Here is a 14,077-nt window from a genome sequence, read left to right on the forward strand (position 1 = left end):
AAGAGGTGATATAGAAGCTTCAGGATCACTTGCCAGAGACCCACCCAAAACATTTCCTCTTCTACTTCTTTTTTCCCCTTTTTAAACAATGCACTGTACAAGTAGCAGTGGAGCTGGGGGGGCGGGGGATCTCAATGGCTCTTCTCACCTGCTGACATCCATCAATTGAGCCACATGACGAGTGATTTCTATCACAGCGGGACTGAAAACACACAGCTCTGTGAACTCTGACCCGGTGTCCTGACAGGTGGCGAAATGTGAGTAAAATGTGCGTGACTCACTCTCACTGTCTCATCACATCCATCTCACGCTCAAGCCCCAAACAGCATTCTTCCTTCCTGCGTCTCCGTGCAGGATAATCAGCCCTCTTTAGATGTTTTCTTGTTATTTGCGCCTTAAAATAAATTAAAAATTTTAAGTTTTGTGTTTCCAATTTCCTGATTTCTTCCCGCCCACCGCCCCTGAAAAAACAAACAAACTCCGTGTCACGGTGAAAACCAGCTTGAAGTTTCTGGTAGAAATCCAAACGCTGACCTCACGCGCAGATCTGTGGCTTATTCTGCCAAAAATGGGTACCCACCCGCCACCAACATAACACCCACACCCTTAAGTGGCACCAGGCCAATACAACTTTGGGGCCAGCTTGTAGGAACCCAGCCTGGCTGCACCGTCACCACTGCCCACTCTCTCAGAGGGGGTTCAACTAAACCGCGTCGGGGGGAGTTGCAAATGAACAATTACGTGAATCCAAAAAGAAAAAAACATGAAATGAAAAAATCCTCCATATATTCATCTTCCAAATCATGTTTATAGAAAGCAGACCAACGCTGTACTATGACTTCAGTGAAAATCAGTATAATAATTTCCCCACAATATAAACATCTAGGCTTTCAAGCACCTTTTAAAGAATCGGTTCTTAATGATTCTTAATGGTTTCTCTCTCGTCTAGAAAAGTAAATAAAAGGGAACACTGTAAGAGGAACTTCTTCGAATGAACACTTTCCATTTTCCACTTACATTGCATCAGTAAAATCACAACAGGAAGATACAGGGACGTCCCCATCATGATCGTCCCCAACTCTGGCTGGAGTCTCGTCTTCGGAGGAAGGAGCGAGGAGGCAGATCCCGAGCCTCGGCTTTGTTGTTCACTTGTTCGCAACTCCCAGATAATTCATCCGGCATCCAGGGAATAAACTGATCTCCCGGGAGGGTGTGTGAGCGCGCGTGTGCGTGTGTGTCAAGCAACCGGACCGACCCGGCGCTCAGCTCCTGGCACGAGAAACAGACGAGCGTGAAGTCGCAACTTTTGCACGGAGCAGTCAGCGAGATCGACGTCCCGGCTGAAAAGTGCGGTGAGCAATGGCGAGCAGCCTCTGTCACTGTCAGAGAGACGCGAATGGATGCTCTCTGTTCTCGCTGGGCGGCTGGTTGAGATTGAGGTGGAGGGAGAAAGGGAGGGAGGGCGGAGTGAGCTCTGATGAGCAGAACGGCGGAGCGCCGAGAGCGCAGCGCCGTGTCCAAGACGCGCACTGCACTGCCAAGTGGCCACATAGCGGTGGTGTGGCAGCAAAGGTGTGGCCCCCTTAATACCGAACCCCGAGGGAGACCCGCGAGTTATGCTGAACTTTGAGGCCCACTCCATGTACAAACACACATATTAGTTTCTTCCTTCAATGTTGGAGACAAGTTTGTAAGAAACAGTCAGAATCAATATTTAAACAGTATTTAAACAGTTTTGATGTTACCAGGTTGCTCAAAAATCTCTTTGGTTTCAGTAATCATGAAACAGGTGATCTGTTGGAGCAGAGGACACACACTGAGATGCAACACTAAGAATTAGGAGTTAATAGAAGAACTGTAAAGGTCTGAAATCGTTTGCGTTTTTGTGAAAGGAGGGGTGCCAAACATAAGGCCCGGGCGCAGAATAGGCCCAGCAAAGACTCCAATTTGGCCCACCTGATGAACATTGTATGTAGATTTTGAACTTTAAACTGTAGATTTTACAGCTAGCTTTTCTTAATGATAATCACCATACTACGCCAAAGCGATTAAGTCATGGATAAACAGAAAAATGACAGAAAAGAACAGCAATGTCTGTTTTTTTGTTGTTGTTGTTTTACAGTATGTCCACAGTACAAAAACAAACCCCAATATTTTCTGTAAATTAATTAAAAGTAATTTGGGTTTAAAGAGCAGAAAGTTGGCGTCATTAAAACTGTGCCGGGCACCTTCAAGGTTCGAAAACAGTAAATGTATTTCAGCTTTTCCACCATAACAGAAAATGTACGGAGTTGTTGGGCAAAGAATTTTCTTTCAAGTTATTCATTCGTCAACTCTGAAAACCTCCCCATGTTTTGTGAGTATGAGCTCATGATTTCACTTGGATTTCACATGAGGTCTCGTTGTAAGCGGTTCTGAAAGTGATCCTGTCCAATTATGCTTTTGCTCATGATCTTTTTAAGAACTATTTTGTAATTTTGTATAGGATGGATTTAAATAATAAGGAGTGTTTAACAGAGAAAAAAAAGCACTGACATTTAAAGTATGGTGCAATCAAAAGCTTATTTAAGCAAAGTAATTCTCATTAAACCTGAAATGCATGACAATAGTTTTTTTCCTCAATAGAAAGCTGAATGCTGATTATATCCAGAGAAAGACGGGCTAGTACTCATCAGCAGAGCATTGATTCCTCAACAATTACTCAACAAGAGACTCAGCGAGGCACGCAGATTGCATTACAGACCTTTTGAACAAATGGAGAACAGAAGGACATAAATTCATTTGTCAGGATGCATTATTTCACAGTATTTTTGTAGTTATTCAATTTTAATCATCTGTGCAGCACCAGTTCCTAAACACCTCTAAAGTGCTGCAGGAGAGGGGAATTCAGGGCATCAGGGCACCGAGTCAAACATCTCAACTGGGACTGAGTCTGAGGCATGTGTGTTTGGGTGTGTCTCACACTGTCAGGGTGTTTTTGGGTGGGGGTAGCAGCAGGATGCTTGAGATGGGACAACAGCTGCATAGTTTGCAGCTTGTCTGGCCAGAGACTTTGCGCAATCTTACATTGTTTCCAATCCAATTTGGGAAAAGTTGAATGTTACTGAGAAACAAACATAATAATTTGACCAGAAATGGGTGTTTTTTCTGTTTTATGGTTCCTGGCATTCACTTTTAATCTCAGATGATCTAAAGACACCCAAAGAAGGGATCAATTTTCCTTGTCACTGGAAGCCATTAAACATAAGACATACTTTATGTATCCCAGATATGGGAACTTTACCAGAACGAATCAATAAACAGATGTTAAATAAGATGTAGCCAGTGTTTTAAAGAGTGTACACTGTAAAAAAAAAACCAGACAAACCAAAACAACCCCCCTACCATCCAGCCACCTACAGTAATAGTGCAGCATCTGGTTTGCCAGAAAAATACAGTGAAATAACAGAACTTTACGATCACGGAAAAATAAAGACATTTTATTTAAACATGGAAATTTTCTCTTGTTTTAGAAAATAGTTCTGTAGCTTTAAGTTTACACAGTATATATATATATATCTCTTAATGACGTTTACATGTGTAAAAATGATAAACAAATACCTAATAATACGATAAAATACTGCTACAATAAACTCAACGAGGCTTAAACTTGCTACAGTTACCATTTGGGTTCATTATATAGTAAGATGACAATTTTAGAAGGTTGCCACGCCCACAGTGCTTATCTCAAGTACACACTTTAACCTGGTTCAATCTATAAACTGTTCATTTTCCACCCATTAAAATTTTCCATGTTGCTGGCTACCTGTTTGAACCTTTTCCACACTGTCTCCTTGTAAGTGTCCCTCTGTGTAAAGTCTGTCAAGCATCCCTCAGATCTGACAGTTAACTCGCATTGACATTGATCTGCAGAGTGCCCACCCCTTACACCTTGTTTCTAATCAAAACTAAAACAAAAGAATCTGATTGGTTGCAGCACTTTCCTGATTTAACCCTTTTACTTCTTCTATTTTTACGTTACAAAAAATGAAATTATTACAAAATACTGTTTGTTTGGTCTTTCATGACTAGACTATTCTATTTATGGAAAGTTTTAGTAGTTTTGTAAAATTATATTGAATGATCCAAGTCTGTAATTTCACAGGCAATTAACATTTATTGTTCAATCTCATTAAACTTATGCACGCCTTAAGAATAAATCTTTACAGATTTTTTATTATTCCTTCTCCATAACGTCAGTTTTATGGTTTATTTGAAAATAAACAGCACAATTATAAAATAGTCTGTGAAATTATACTAATTATAATTGTTAACTGTGTTTTGACAGCTTACTAATATTTGCAGATGTTTTATACGTTATAAACACCAAACTTTCTGTGAAAAATGTCAATTTTGTTTATTCAGTTTTTTTCCCTATTTTGCAATTTTATTGATAATTTATTTACAGCTATGTGTATCAAATTTAACGGACAGAATGTTTCATTGCAGATTCTTTTAATTTTAAAGCATATAAAGCAGTGGTTCTTAACCTTGTTGGAGGTACCGAACCCCACCAGTTTCATATGCGCATTCACTGAACCCCTCTTTAGTGAAAAATAAAATATGATTTTTTTCAAATTCAAGACACAGATATGTTTTTTACTGGTGCACAAAATGAGCCATGCATGTCACAGCGGAGGCTCTGCCGAACCCCTGAGACCAACTCATCGAACCCAGGTTAAGAACCACTGATATAAAGGAATGTTTTTACTTTAAAGTATCGAAGACCCTAGATTTCAGGCTACAATTGCAACTTCTCAAAAAATGATGATGTAGCTCTTGCATAAGTCTCAGTGTTGCTGTCGAATGTGTCAATTTACCAGGAATCAAGAAGGAAGAAGGAGAAAAAAGGGAAACGATGCTGCCTCATGACTCAAATCCTCAGGCTTGCTCACACATGCCAAATGGACTCAGAGGATTGAGAGCCACCTGTTTGCCAAGTGATAGACGCAACAGATGCACTGTTGCCTGACCTCTGGCCAATTTACACATGTACGCATGCACGCACACAGCTTTTGTTGTTAAGGAAAACTGCTGATACAAGAACAAACACACCCACCCACAATCACGACTGTTAATCACGCCGAATATAAAGGCTACTGCGTTTTGCGCAACAATACTGCCGTTCATTTCAATTTGCAGCAATATTAAATAAGAAAATAAATAAATGCAAGAGACTTCTCACATATTTTTATACATTTATTGAACAAATGATCTAATCAGTTAAAGTGTTTACGTGGAAGGTTACAGAGGTGGTTAGTGGCTGGCTGGAAGTTGAGGTGAGTTGGGAGGAGATGGTGGAGCTGCTACTTCAGGACCCGGCACATCCACCTGTGTAGAAAACAAAAATGTGAATATAGAGAGAAGAGAAACTAACATTCCACGACCATTGCATCCATTCTCCATCCTACTTTCATTAGAAATAAGCTAAAATATCTTTTTGCATATATTTTTAAAAAGAAAGCTTCCGTAGTGGTGGTAGTGGGTTGTGGGGGCATGATGCCCACCGTGGGGGGAAATTTGGAAGAATCTGTTTGCAGTGTGGGCGGTGGTGTTTTGGAGCGCCAGCTGGAGGCAGACAGGGGACATGCCTCCCTACTGCCTGCAGCCGGCTCACAAAACGCATCCGCCCACGTCTCGCTGTTTTTATAAACCTGTTCCTGGAGAGTCCGTAGGCTGGCACATACTGGGGGTGGACCAAATAACACTAATCTTTCAACTTAATGATGTAACAAATTATGCCCGTCAAAAAGGCCAGACAATTTGACATCAGTGCAAGATTCAGAGGCTTTATGAGCCTTCTGAGGCAGAAGACCAAGAGCTAGAAGCATGGATGCAACACATAAATAACCAAAAAGTGTGCATTTAAAAGAAAAACATTCGTGTAATCCCAGCAAATGAACCTCAACAAGTCCATTTAGATAACCGAAGTTTCTCTCTCTGTTGTCTAGATGTACGGCGGGTTTTAGTATTGATTAAACACCTATTGATTGTCATCTATTTTCTAAGTAAATATATTTCTAAAGCTGCTATTAACATGAAATTCTCACTGGCTGTTGGCAGCAACTTATCCAATCCACACGCACAAAGAAATCAAACCATAGAGGTCCAAAGGTGCTGCATGTCACCCCAAAAGCACCACGCCAACAGTGAAGTTTGAAGGTGGGGACATCATGGTGCAGGGCTGTTTTTCAGCATATGGCACTTCCTTCATATAATTAGAGCAAGGATGAATGGACAAATTCAAATCTGCTTCCATCTACCAGGATGACAAAGATGAAACGAGGGTGGACATTTCAGGGAGAACATGCTCCCAAACACAGCCAAGGAAACTCTCAGAGAAAGAAAATAAAGCTGCTAGAAAGGCCGGGCCAATCATCGGACCCGAATCCAGCTGATGATCTGCAGAAAGAACTTAAGCTAAAGAAGGGACCCATGTAAGCCTGTTTGTGTGGAAGAACGGGCCAAAAGCTGTCATCACCAACAAAGGCTTTTGTACTAAGTAATAAATAAATCTCAGAAAGCGTGTTCTATACTATTTCCCTTTGTCACATTTAACTTAATTTATGGATATCTATCTTTGATTTCTTTGCATGTGTGGATTGGGCGGGTTGTTGCTGACATCTGGTGAGAATTTCATCTCAACAGCACCCTAGAAGTATATTTACTTAGAAAATTGGTGACGTGTTCAATATTTATTTTACCAGCTGCATGTCTATCTATCAGAGAGAGAGAGAACTGCTGCAATTCCAAGTCCCCCCACTTCATACCAGCATTATCATTTGCAAAACGGTGCAGAAGAATCACCTAAAGCAAAAGGACGCCACAGGTCATTTTAAAGACATACTGCCATGTTGAACAAACACAACATCTGTAACCCTCAAACGCTGCAATTTAAACTGCGCTCGATCATCACGGTAAATGTTGTAATTTAGAAAATTGTTTTGGTAGTATGACATCATCTGATGAAATGCTGCTTTGACTTAAAACAGCTGAACAGTGAACACGAGTCACGAACAGGGTGACTTTCACTGTAAAGACCGATCTACACTTCACAATATGATGTCAGGCAACAGCCATCAACTACATGTAGCACCTTCACTTTATAACACAATACACAGGGCGTGCACCAGAACGGTGACGATGCTAACAAAGTTGCTGCTATCTATTCCTTTAACCTACCAGATTCATAATAATTGATCATTAATAATCACACTTAAAGGCACAGGCTGAAATAAAAACACACAAGCCTGGATTTGAAGCATTGCAGTGAATCCAGCCATTGTTTAACTGTTTAATAGTGAAGGTTGTTTCTCAGCAGTTTTTCCCTCCACATTAAGGAAAGACAGATTTATTTCAAAGAGCTGAGCATGACAAGAACAGCCAGCCTCGGGCTGCTTAACAAAAGGAATGAAAAACACTCATGTGGTCTTAAAATGACGTCTGTTTGCCACTGCAGGCTGCAGAAGAGAAGGAGAGGAGGTGCATTTGGCATGTCTGCCTGCATATGCTTTCTTATGGTGCAACGTAGCTGTCCTTCAGAGATCTTCTAGGCCTCTTTCACTTTATAGCTCTTCCACTGATTAGCGGTAGCGACGTTCTGATAACACGGGACAAACGGGACAGGGCGGCTGCCCTTCGTACACCTCGTGTGCACGACAAACACGGCATGCATTAGAAGGTTGGCTGATAATATATAACAGTGACCTCCAAGACTATAAAACTGATGTGCAGCCTCTCCTGGAGGAGGTCTGCATGCTAATCCTGCACTCTTAAAAACTCCATAACTCCAAATATTTCACAATTTTAATATCAATCCAACTCAGGTCTTCAGACTTTTGTTCTTAAAAGTGCCATTTTCAATTCCCCGAGTGTCCCATCTGTGTATAAAATGTAGGCCATGGAGCACAGTATATCATCAGTTGCCAAATTAAGTGTGTCTATTAATGAGTACATCTTTTTTTTTATAATTACGCAATCAGTGATGCACCAAGGATGCCAGAAAGGCTGCAGCGAAATCTATTTCGCCTAGATGGCTCCATCCAAAATTAACTCATAACCTAGTTTGAATTTGCAGAATTGATGCGTCTATCTTTCAGCGCTCGAGTCAAGCTCGGTTATGCAGACGGAGCGGATTCACCTTTCGCATCAATCCAGGCGTCTAGAAGTAGAGCCTTGAACATGCAGAGATTTAAAAATATTTTTCCCTCGGATCTTCACTCGGCGTTTGTGTTTTTGATGTCGACTTCAGAAAGCAGCCTTTGTCCTTCATGAGGAGGATGAGACCTGCCTTTTCCTTGAGATTACAGCCCGCGATACTTCCTGTCTCGGTTTTTGCCAACATAATAATGCACGGTAATAAAAACAGAGTGCTAAATCCTAACCTCTGGCTACTGGACAAATACTCAACACCGTCCAGACATTAAGAGTTCTCTCCGGGCTGGTTTCAGTTCTTCAGAGCTAAAAAACTGAGACGTTTGCTGTTCTTTTCTCAAACATATTTTTATTAGATTGAAGCACATTTGCTGTTCTTACCAGTTTCTCTGCCCGTTGCCTCAGTTTCCTCCAGACTGTGTGGTGAGCCTGCAGAGAGAGGAAAACGTGACTTGGAGGCACATGTAGACACAATAAAGTGCTTTTTATACATCACACAATTCTTGGCAATTGTGCATGACAAACTGTTGTAACAGATGGACAATCAAGTGCCATTTGATTAGCTTTTGTTCCACTGCTGCAACGCTTTTAAGGATATTAAAACAGAAAAACACGGACAATAAAGCCTTTATTTAATGTGGGCTGGACTGCTTTACATCACTTTTACAGTCCTAACAATCAAAGCACTAAAACGTGTATGAAGTTTACAATCATATGACACTCAACCTGCCAGTGTCCTTAGTATGTGCGAAGATACTGGAAGAAATTATGCAATTAAAAAAATGGATAACTGGCTCCTATATATACAGCTTATACTAAACACACTTTCTCACCTGAAGCTGCAGAGGCAGGGAGAGGCCCTGTGCTCGACGATGGAGGCCCCAGGATCCATGTCCCAGGCTGTGGAGGGCCGTCACCTCATACTGGGAGCACAGGCCTGTTCTGGCCACCAGGGGGCCCCCACTCAGGAGTACATGGTCACCGCATCTACCAAAACGGGTACATGGTTGGTTGAGTTCAGGTAAGTGCAGGAATAATGAAAGATTCTACTCTGCCCGTCATGCAGTGCAATAAGGAAAGTTTCAGTCTACTGGTGTTTGCTCAGTGTCCAAATACTGTTACACATATTTGCTAAATGCAGAAGCACAGCCTGCAAAGTCAAAGGAGGCGCAAATTCATAAACTCTAGATAAAGTTAGGATACCTGTCTCGAGTTTAGTACCAACTTCAGTGCCAAATAGTTCTCTTAGTTTAAGTGACTGCTCTTAAAGGTGGTCCCGCTCTTGATATGTTACTGCATATGAGATATGACGATATCTGGATGTTGTGTTTTCTTTCTTGTACTGTGCGTCAGTTGTATCTGTTCATTTATTTGAGCATGCATTGGTTGCGGTGTGTGCTGCTCTCTTGGCCAAGTCTCTCTTTTTGTACTCTGTTTATGTAATAAAGCAGTGTCACCTGTAGAGCATCACTGTGCCTTTGGGATTTTGAGAGGCTTTCTGTTCCACTTCTTCCTGCTTACACCTGCCAGAGTAGGAGAAAATACAACAAATAAAGCATTTAAAACTAAATGAGTCGTGAAAGGAGGTACGTGGAAGTGTCAGCTGTCTACACAGCTGAGCAGTACTCAGATGCCAGTCTACCTGCTGTGCGAGAAAGCCTCCAGTGCTACAGAGGGCGCCACTTCCAGAGGCTCCCAGGCCAGGTCTTGGTGGATGAGCTGCTGGGCCCCTCTGGTCAAAGAGCGTAATGACTCCTGAAAAGAAACAGACGTTTTCCTTGACAAACAGATCACCAGATAGTAAAACATCAATTGATTTTTGAATGGAAAATCTCATTAAAGAGAAACTTAACATTAGCCGGATGTCACTACTTCTTACAGTAAAAACTACAACCTGCCTGAACAGTTGTAGTTTTTACTAGAGTCGCAGGGCTTTTTCCAGTCGGGCTACCAAAATCTAACTCAGCCCTGCCTGTCGGGCTATCATAGGAAGGAAAAATATATGTCAATGCTTTTGCATTCTTTCGCAAATGTAGCTGGGTAATTATGTCATTGGCATCGATGAGCCACTGTCAATATGTCACATATTGAAATCGAGTTTGAATTTGCGCTTGTTTTTTGCTTTCACTTTCACTGTGCGTATAGAGAGCGGCAGTACTGGTGAGTCACAGATTAATTGCGCACCAATTCCTCTGACATCGTCTTATCACTCATTAGCTTACTATTCAAACGTGACAAGTGAAATCTTCCGCAGCGAACTTGAACATGTGATAGAGGCTGATTGCACAGAGAATCGCTAACCGTGATGTGTGTGTGTGTGTGTGTATAAAAACAGATGGATTTACGCAGGTATTTTAGTTCTGCAGAGCCAAATAAGACAGGTCAGGGTGAAGAAGGGGCAGCCAAAGAAAAGCCAAAGAAAAGCCACAAAACGGAAAAGTTACGACAAATCAGACTATGCGGCAAAAAGAAAGCGCAGCTTTTTTGGTTTCATGGACAAAGGAATTTCTGTGGCTGGAATATGACGAACTAAATAACATAATGTTCTGCCGGGTGTGTCGTGAGTTTCCCTCAATATCTGACTCGACAAGCGCCTTTGTTACTGGGACCAGTAATTTTAAGAAAGACCCATCAGAATCCATGAGAAATGCAAGAAATGCATTATTGTTCAGTCTGCAGTATCTTTCCCAGAACAAACACCAATTGCAAAAACATACTAAAAATAAACAAAGCACAACAAGAAGTCCTGAAAAAGCAAACTTCAAAAAGCAAATGGCCTAGATCTTGGTTCCACTTACCTCTTACTGAATCTTCAGTGGAAATTTGAGATTCAGGATCTGACACAGACTGATTCATGTTCTACACAGTTCTTACAAGCTCAAAGAAATGTCTGTTCAATTAGAACCAAGTATTTAAGTTGATGATTTAAATTTTTTAATTTGTGTTTTAACAATTTTTTGACTGATGTTTTGTTTCCTTTACAATATTATAGTTTAATGTATAATATTGTAAAGGAAACAAAACTTCAATCAAAAAATTGTTCTCTTTTTTTTTTTTTGGGCTACTTAAATTTATTTTGGGCTACCAAAAACTGAAGAGAGCCTGCCAGGGATTTTGAAATTTTGCGAGCCCTGAGACGTATTCAAGAGGCCATGAGCACCTGCCACTGCAGTAAAACAGATGGATATTCACCATCTAGGTAAACAGAAATGATGTCGGCAGCGACTGCAGTGGCATAACAGAGCTTTGGACCATACACGCACCTCAGAGGGAGTCCACGAGTCGAGCTGGGGGTCGAGCACCACATCACAGCAGAAGGCCCCAGAGAGGACTGCAGGGAAATACAAAGTCAGCACAGCAGAAGCAGAAAAGTCAAAGCAACATTTTCACTTAAAAAAATGCTTAAATATCAAATATCAAGATATGTAACATACGTCATTAACTAAACACTACCTTGTTTTTTTTAATTATTTAACATCAGTCAACAAAGACCAGGTAAAACATCAAAACACTCAAGGTCAAACTGCTGAAGACACATACTCAGGGTCAGGGTAAACAGTGGTTTTCTACCTGGCACTTCAGGTGTGCTGAGCAGCTCCACAGTATAATCATCCTTGAAGGCGATCTCCAGCACCTGACCCAGCAGGGCAGCGCAGGAACGCCAGTACGCCTGAGCACAAGACAAGAGGACAGGACTAACACTCAAGTATTCACTTATTCTACAAACTGGCTTCCACGTCTTTACTGGACTTGCAGCTCTGATGCTCTGATGTCAACAATATTTTCTTTTCCCAAATAAAAGGTGTGATCCTTCAGCAGCAAGCTGAATTTATGAGAGAACGTTTGTCTGTTAAAGTACCTCGTTGACCAGTGTGGGGTCGTTGTCTTTAAACGTGAGCAGAGTGAGTGAGCAGGAGTGGGTGAGGGGCTGGTGGAGAGGCCATGGTTCTCCGTCCACAAGAGCCAGAGCTGAGTTTGTCACATGATGCTCCGTCAGATCTGAGAGTGACAGAGCGTTTGTTTGGAGTGAAACATGTAACAACACGTTATTAACAAGTGCAACTGAAGCTTACGGTGGAGAATTTATAATCGGTTTGTTCTTTTCACTCACGTCTGGCGCAGCTCAGCGGGGTGGACATTCCTTTGTTCATGACGAGCAGCGTACCGTCCAGCCCGGGGCCCTGCATGGACACCTCGATCTTCTCGATGCGGGGGTACAGAGCTCTCTGCCTGGCCTGCTCTCTGGAGAAGACGGCGTTACGCTGGCTGCGTACCTCAGCCAGAGATGGACGCTGAGCTGCCGCAGTGGATGCAAAGCCTGTGGATGGGCAGGATGGATGGAAAGAAGAACTTAAAGGAAACCAGAGTGTAAACGATCCTGTAACGTGAGGAAGTTGAACACACGACGTACAGGTAGCAGGTCTGCCGTTAATGGTTAATTGAAGTGAATTATCTATGTTAACTATATGTTGTAATTTATATTTTATTTCAGAGGCTCTTTTGATGTCGAAGATTGCCGACTCCTGCTTTAGACCTTTATACAAATATTTATTGTACAATTATTTAAGGAAACAAAACTTTTCATCATCATCATCATCATTATTACTTCGTCTGCTGTACCCAACCGTGACTCTAAAACAGAGTTTTAGAAATTGCCATGAGTTTGTACCGTTATACACCCGCGCACATACGAGGCGCTTTATTAGGTACACCTGCTGTCACTGAGCTGGACCTCCTTTCACCTGAAAAACTACTATGTACTTAACCTGTGCCTTCCTGTTATTGATTCAATAAGGTGCTGATAACATTCATCGGAGATTTTGCTCCACATTGACATGACAGCACCATACAGTCGCTGCAGATTTGTCGGCTGCACATCCATGATGGGAATCTCCTGTTCCAACACATCCCAAAGCTGCTCTAACATTTCTTGCGGTGACCCTCCTGTTTCCAGTACTTTCTCTTTACAATATATAAAATAAAAAAATATACCATATTTTATTGTATTGCTTATTTCTATGACAATTAAATCCAGCTTTAAAGGAGCATTACTGCAGCTTACAGCTAACTGTCACAAGCCTGACCAGCTACATATGCTAGTGCTACACGGATAATAACTGGTACTCACGTCGCTGGAAAACTCGACACACGGTCCTGCTCGCCATTTTCACGACTGTTCCTACAGCCACGCAAAAAAATTACCTCAAACAGATACAACAGAGCAAACAGATAAATGTCTACTACAAACGTCTATGGTTGAAGGACGCCATGCCTGACTCGTGTGCAGCGCATATTTAGGTCCGTAGAGGAACTGATGTTTTCGGAAGCTACAGTTCCACGTGTAAAACGACACGCTGTTTTAGCTTACGACAGCAGGTGTCGCTGCTGGCAGTAGTTTCAAAGAAGCTAGTGTAATTTTGTATTAAGTCAGTCAATAAAATATATCGTTTACTTCTGTGATATTTTTACAGAAACTGTTCCTAACATATGGTGTCTAAGATGTATTTCAGCATCACTTCAGCTTCCATACCTTCCTAAGTGCTGAAAGACTTTTCCTCTTATTCTGATTGGAGGGAATCCAAAGTTATGATCCTGAATCTGGAGTCTCACACGCCCCCCTAGTTTCATCCTCTTAATGGACTCTAATGGCACTCCAAATTTGACAAATGCCCGCTGGATTTTTCAGGACCAGAATCTGCAGTAAGCGTTGGCACTAATGGCAACCGGCAGGGGCAGTAGCACAAGGACGACCAGCCAGGGGAACGCAGACGCAGGACCAAAACATCATAAATCATCTCGACGCAGGCCAAGGCAGTGCCAGATTACTGCTAAAGAGCAAAGCTGAATGGCGGCTATATTTTCTCAATGAGTGCAAATCTTATGA

General features: G+C 41.8%; 2 protein-coding genes across 3 annotated transcripts in view; both read right to left on the minus strand.

Annotated features, from left to right (window-relative positions):
- Positions 1–1,422, minus strand: part of jam2a (junctional adhesion molecule 2a) — a 20,361-nt gene extending 18,939 nt beyond the window's left edge. For both annotated transcript variants that reach the window (XM_063466925.1, XM_063466924.1), the window contains exon 1: positions 1,018–1,422. In XM_063466925.1, coding sequence (XP_063322995.1) covers positions 1,018–1,066 — 49 coding nt within the window. In that variant the 5' untranslated portion in view covers positions 1,067–1,422. The remainder of the gene's footprint in view (positions 1–1,017) is intronic.
- Positions 1,423–5,245: 3,823 nt separating this feature from the next.
- mrpl39 (mitochondrial ribosomal protein L39) lies at positions 5,246–13,511 on the minus strand. Its single transcript, XM_063466095.1, has 10 exons — positions 13,322–13,511; positions 12,305–12,511; positions 12,053–12,192; positions 11,764–11,863; positions 11,457–11,524; positions 9,836–9,948; positions 9,651–9,716; positions 9,027–9,180; positions 8,575–8,622; positions 5,246–5,370 (listed from the first exon to the last, which is right to left on the minus strand). The coding sequence occupies exons 1-10, from the start codon at positions 13,356–13,358 to the stop codon at positions 5,296–5,298; spliced, it is 1,008 nt and encodes a 335-aa protein (XP_063322165.1). The 5' UTR covers positions 13,359–13,511; the 3' UTR covers positions 5,246–5,295.
- Positions 13,512–14,077: the final 566 nt, after the last annotated feature.

This window comes from Pelmatolapia mariae, linkage group LG23 (genome assembly GCF_036321145.2).
Source record: "Pelmatolapia mariae isolate MD_Pm_ZW linkage group LG23, Pm_UMD_F_2, whole genome shotgun sequence".
In the NCBI taxonomy this organism is placed as follows: Eukaryota; Metazoa; Chordata; class Actinopteri; order Cichliformes; family Cichlidae; genus Pelmatolapia; species Pelmatolapia mariae.

Excerpts from the sequence above, each read along its gene's own strand:
- mrpl39 (XM_063466095.1), bottom strand. The coding sequence starts at position 13,358 with ATGGCGAGCAGGACCGTGTGTCGAGTTTTCCAGCGAC. Across the intron at positions 9,717-9,835 it reads GAGGCTTTCTCGCACAGCAG|GTGTAAGCAGGAAGAAGTGG; the intron begins GTAGACTGGCAT and ends CTACTCTGGCAG. Across the intron at positions 5,371-8,574 it reads GGCAACGGGCAGAGAAACTG|GTGGATGTGCCGGGTCCTGA; the intron begins GTAAGAACAGCA and ends TTTTCTACACAG.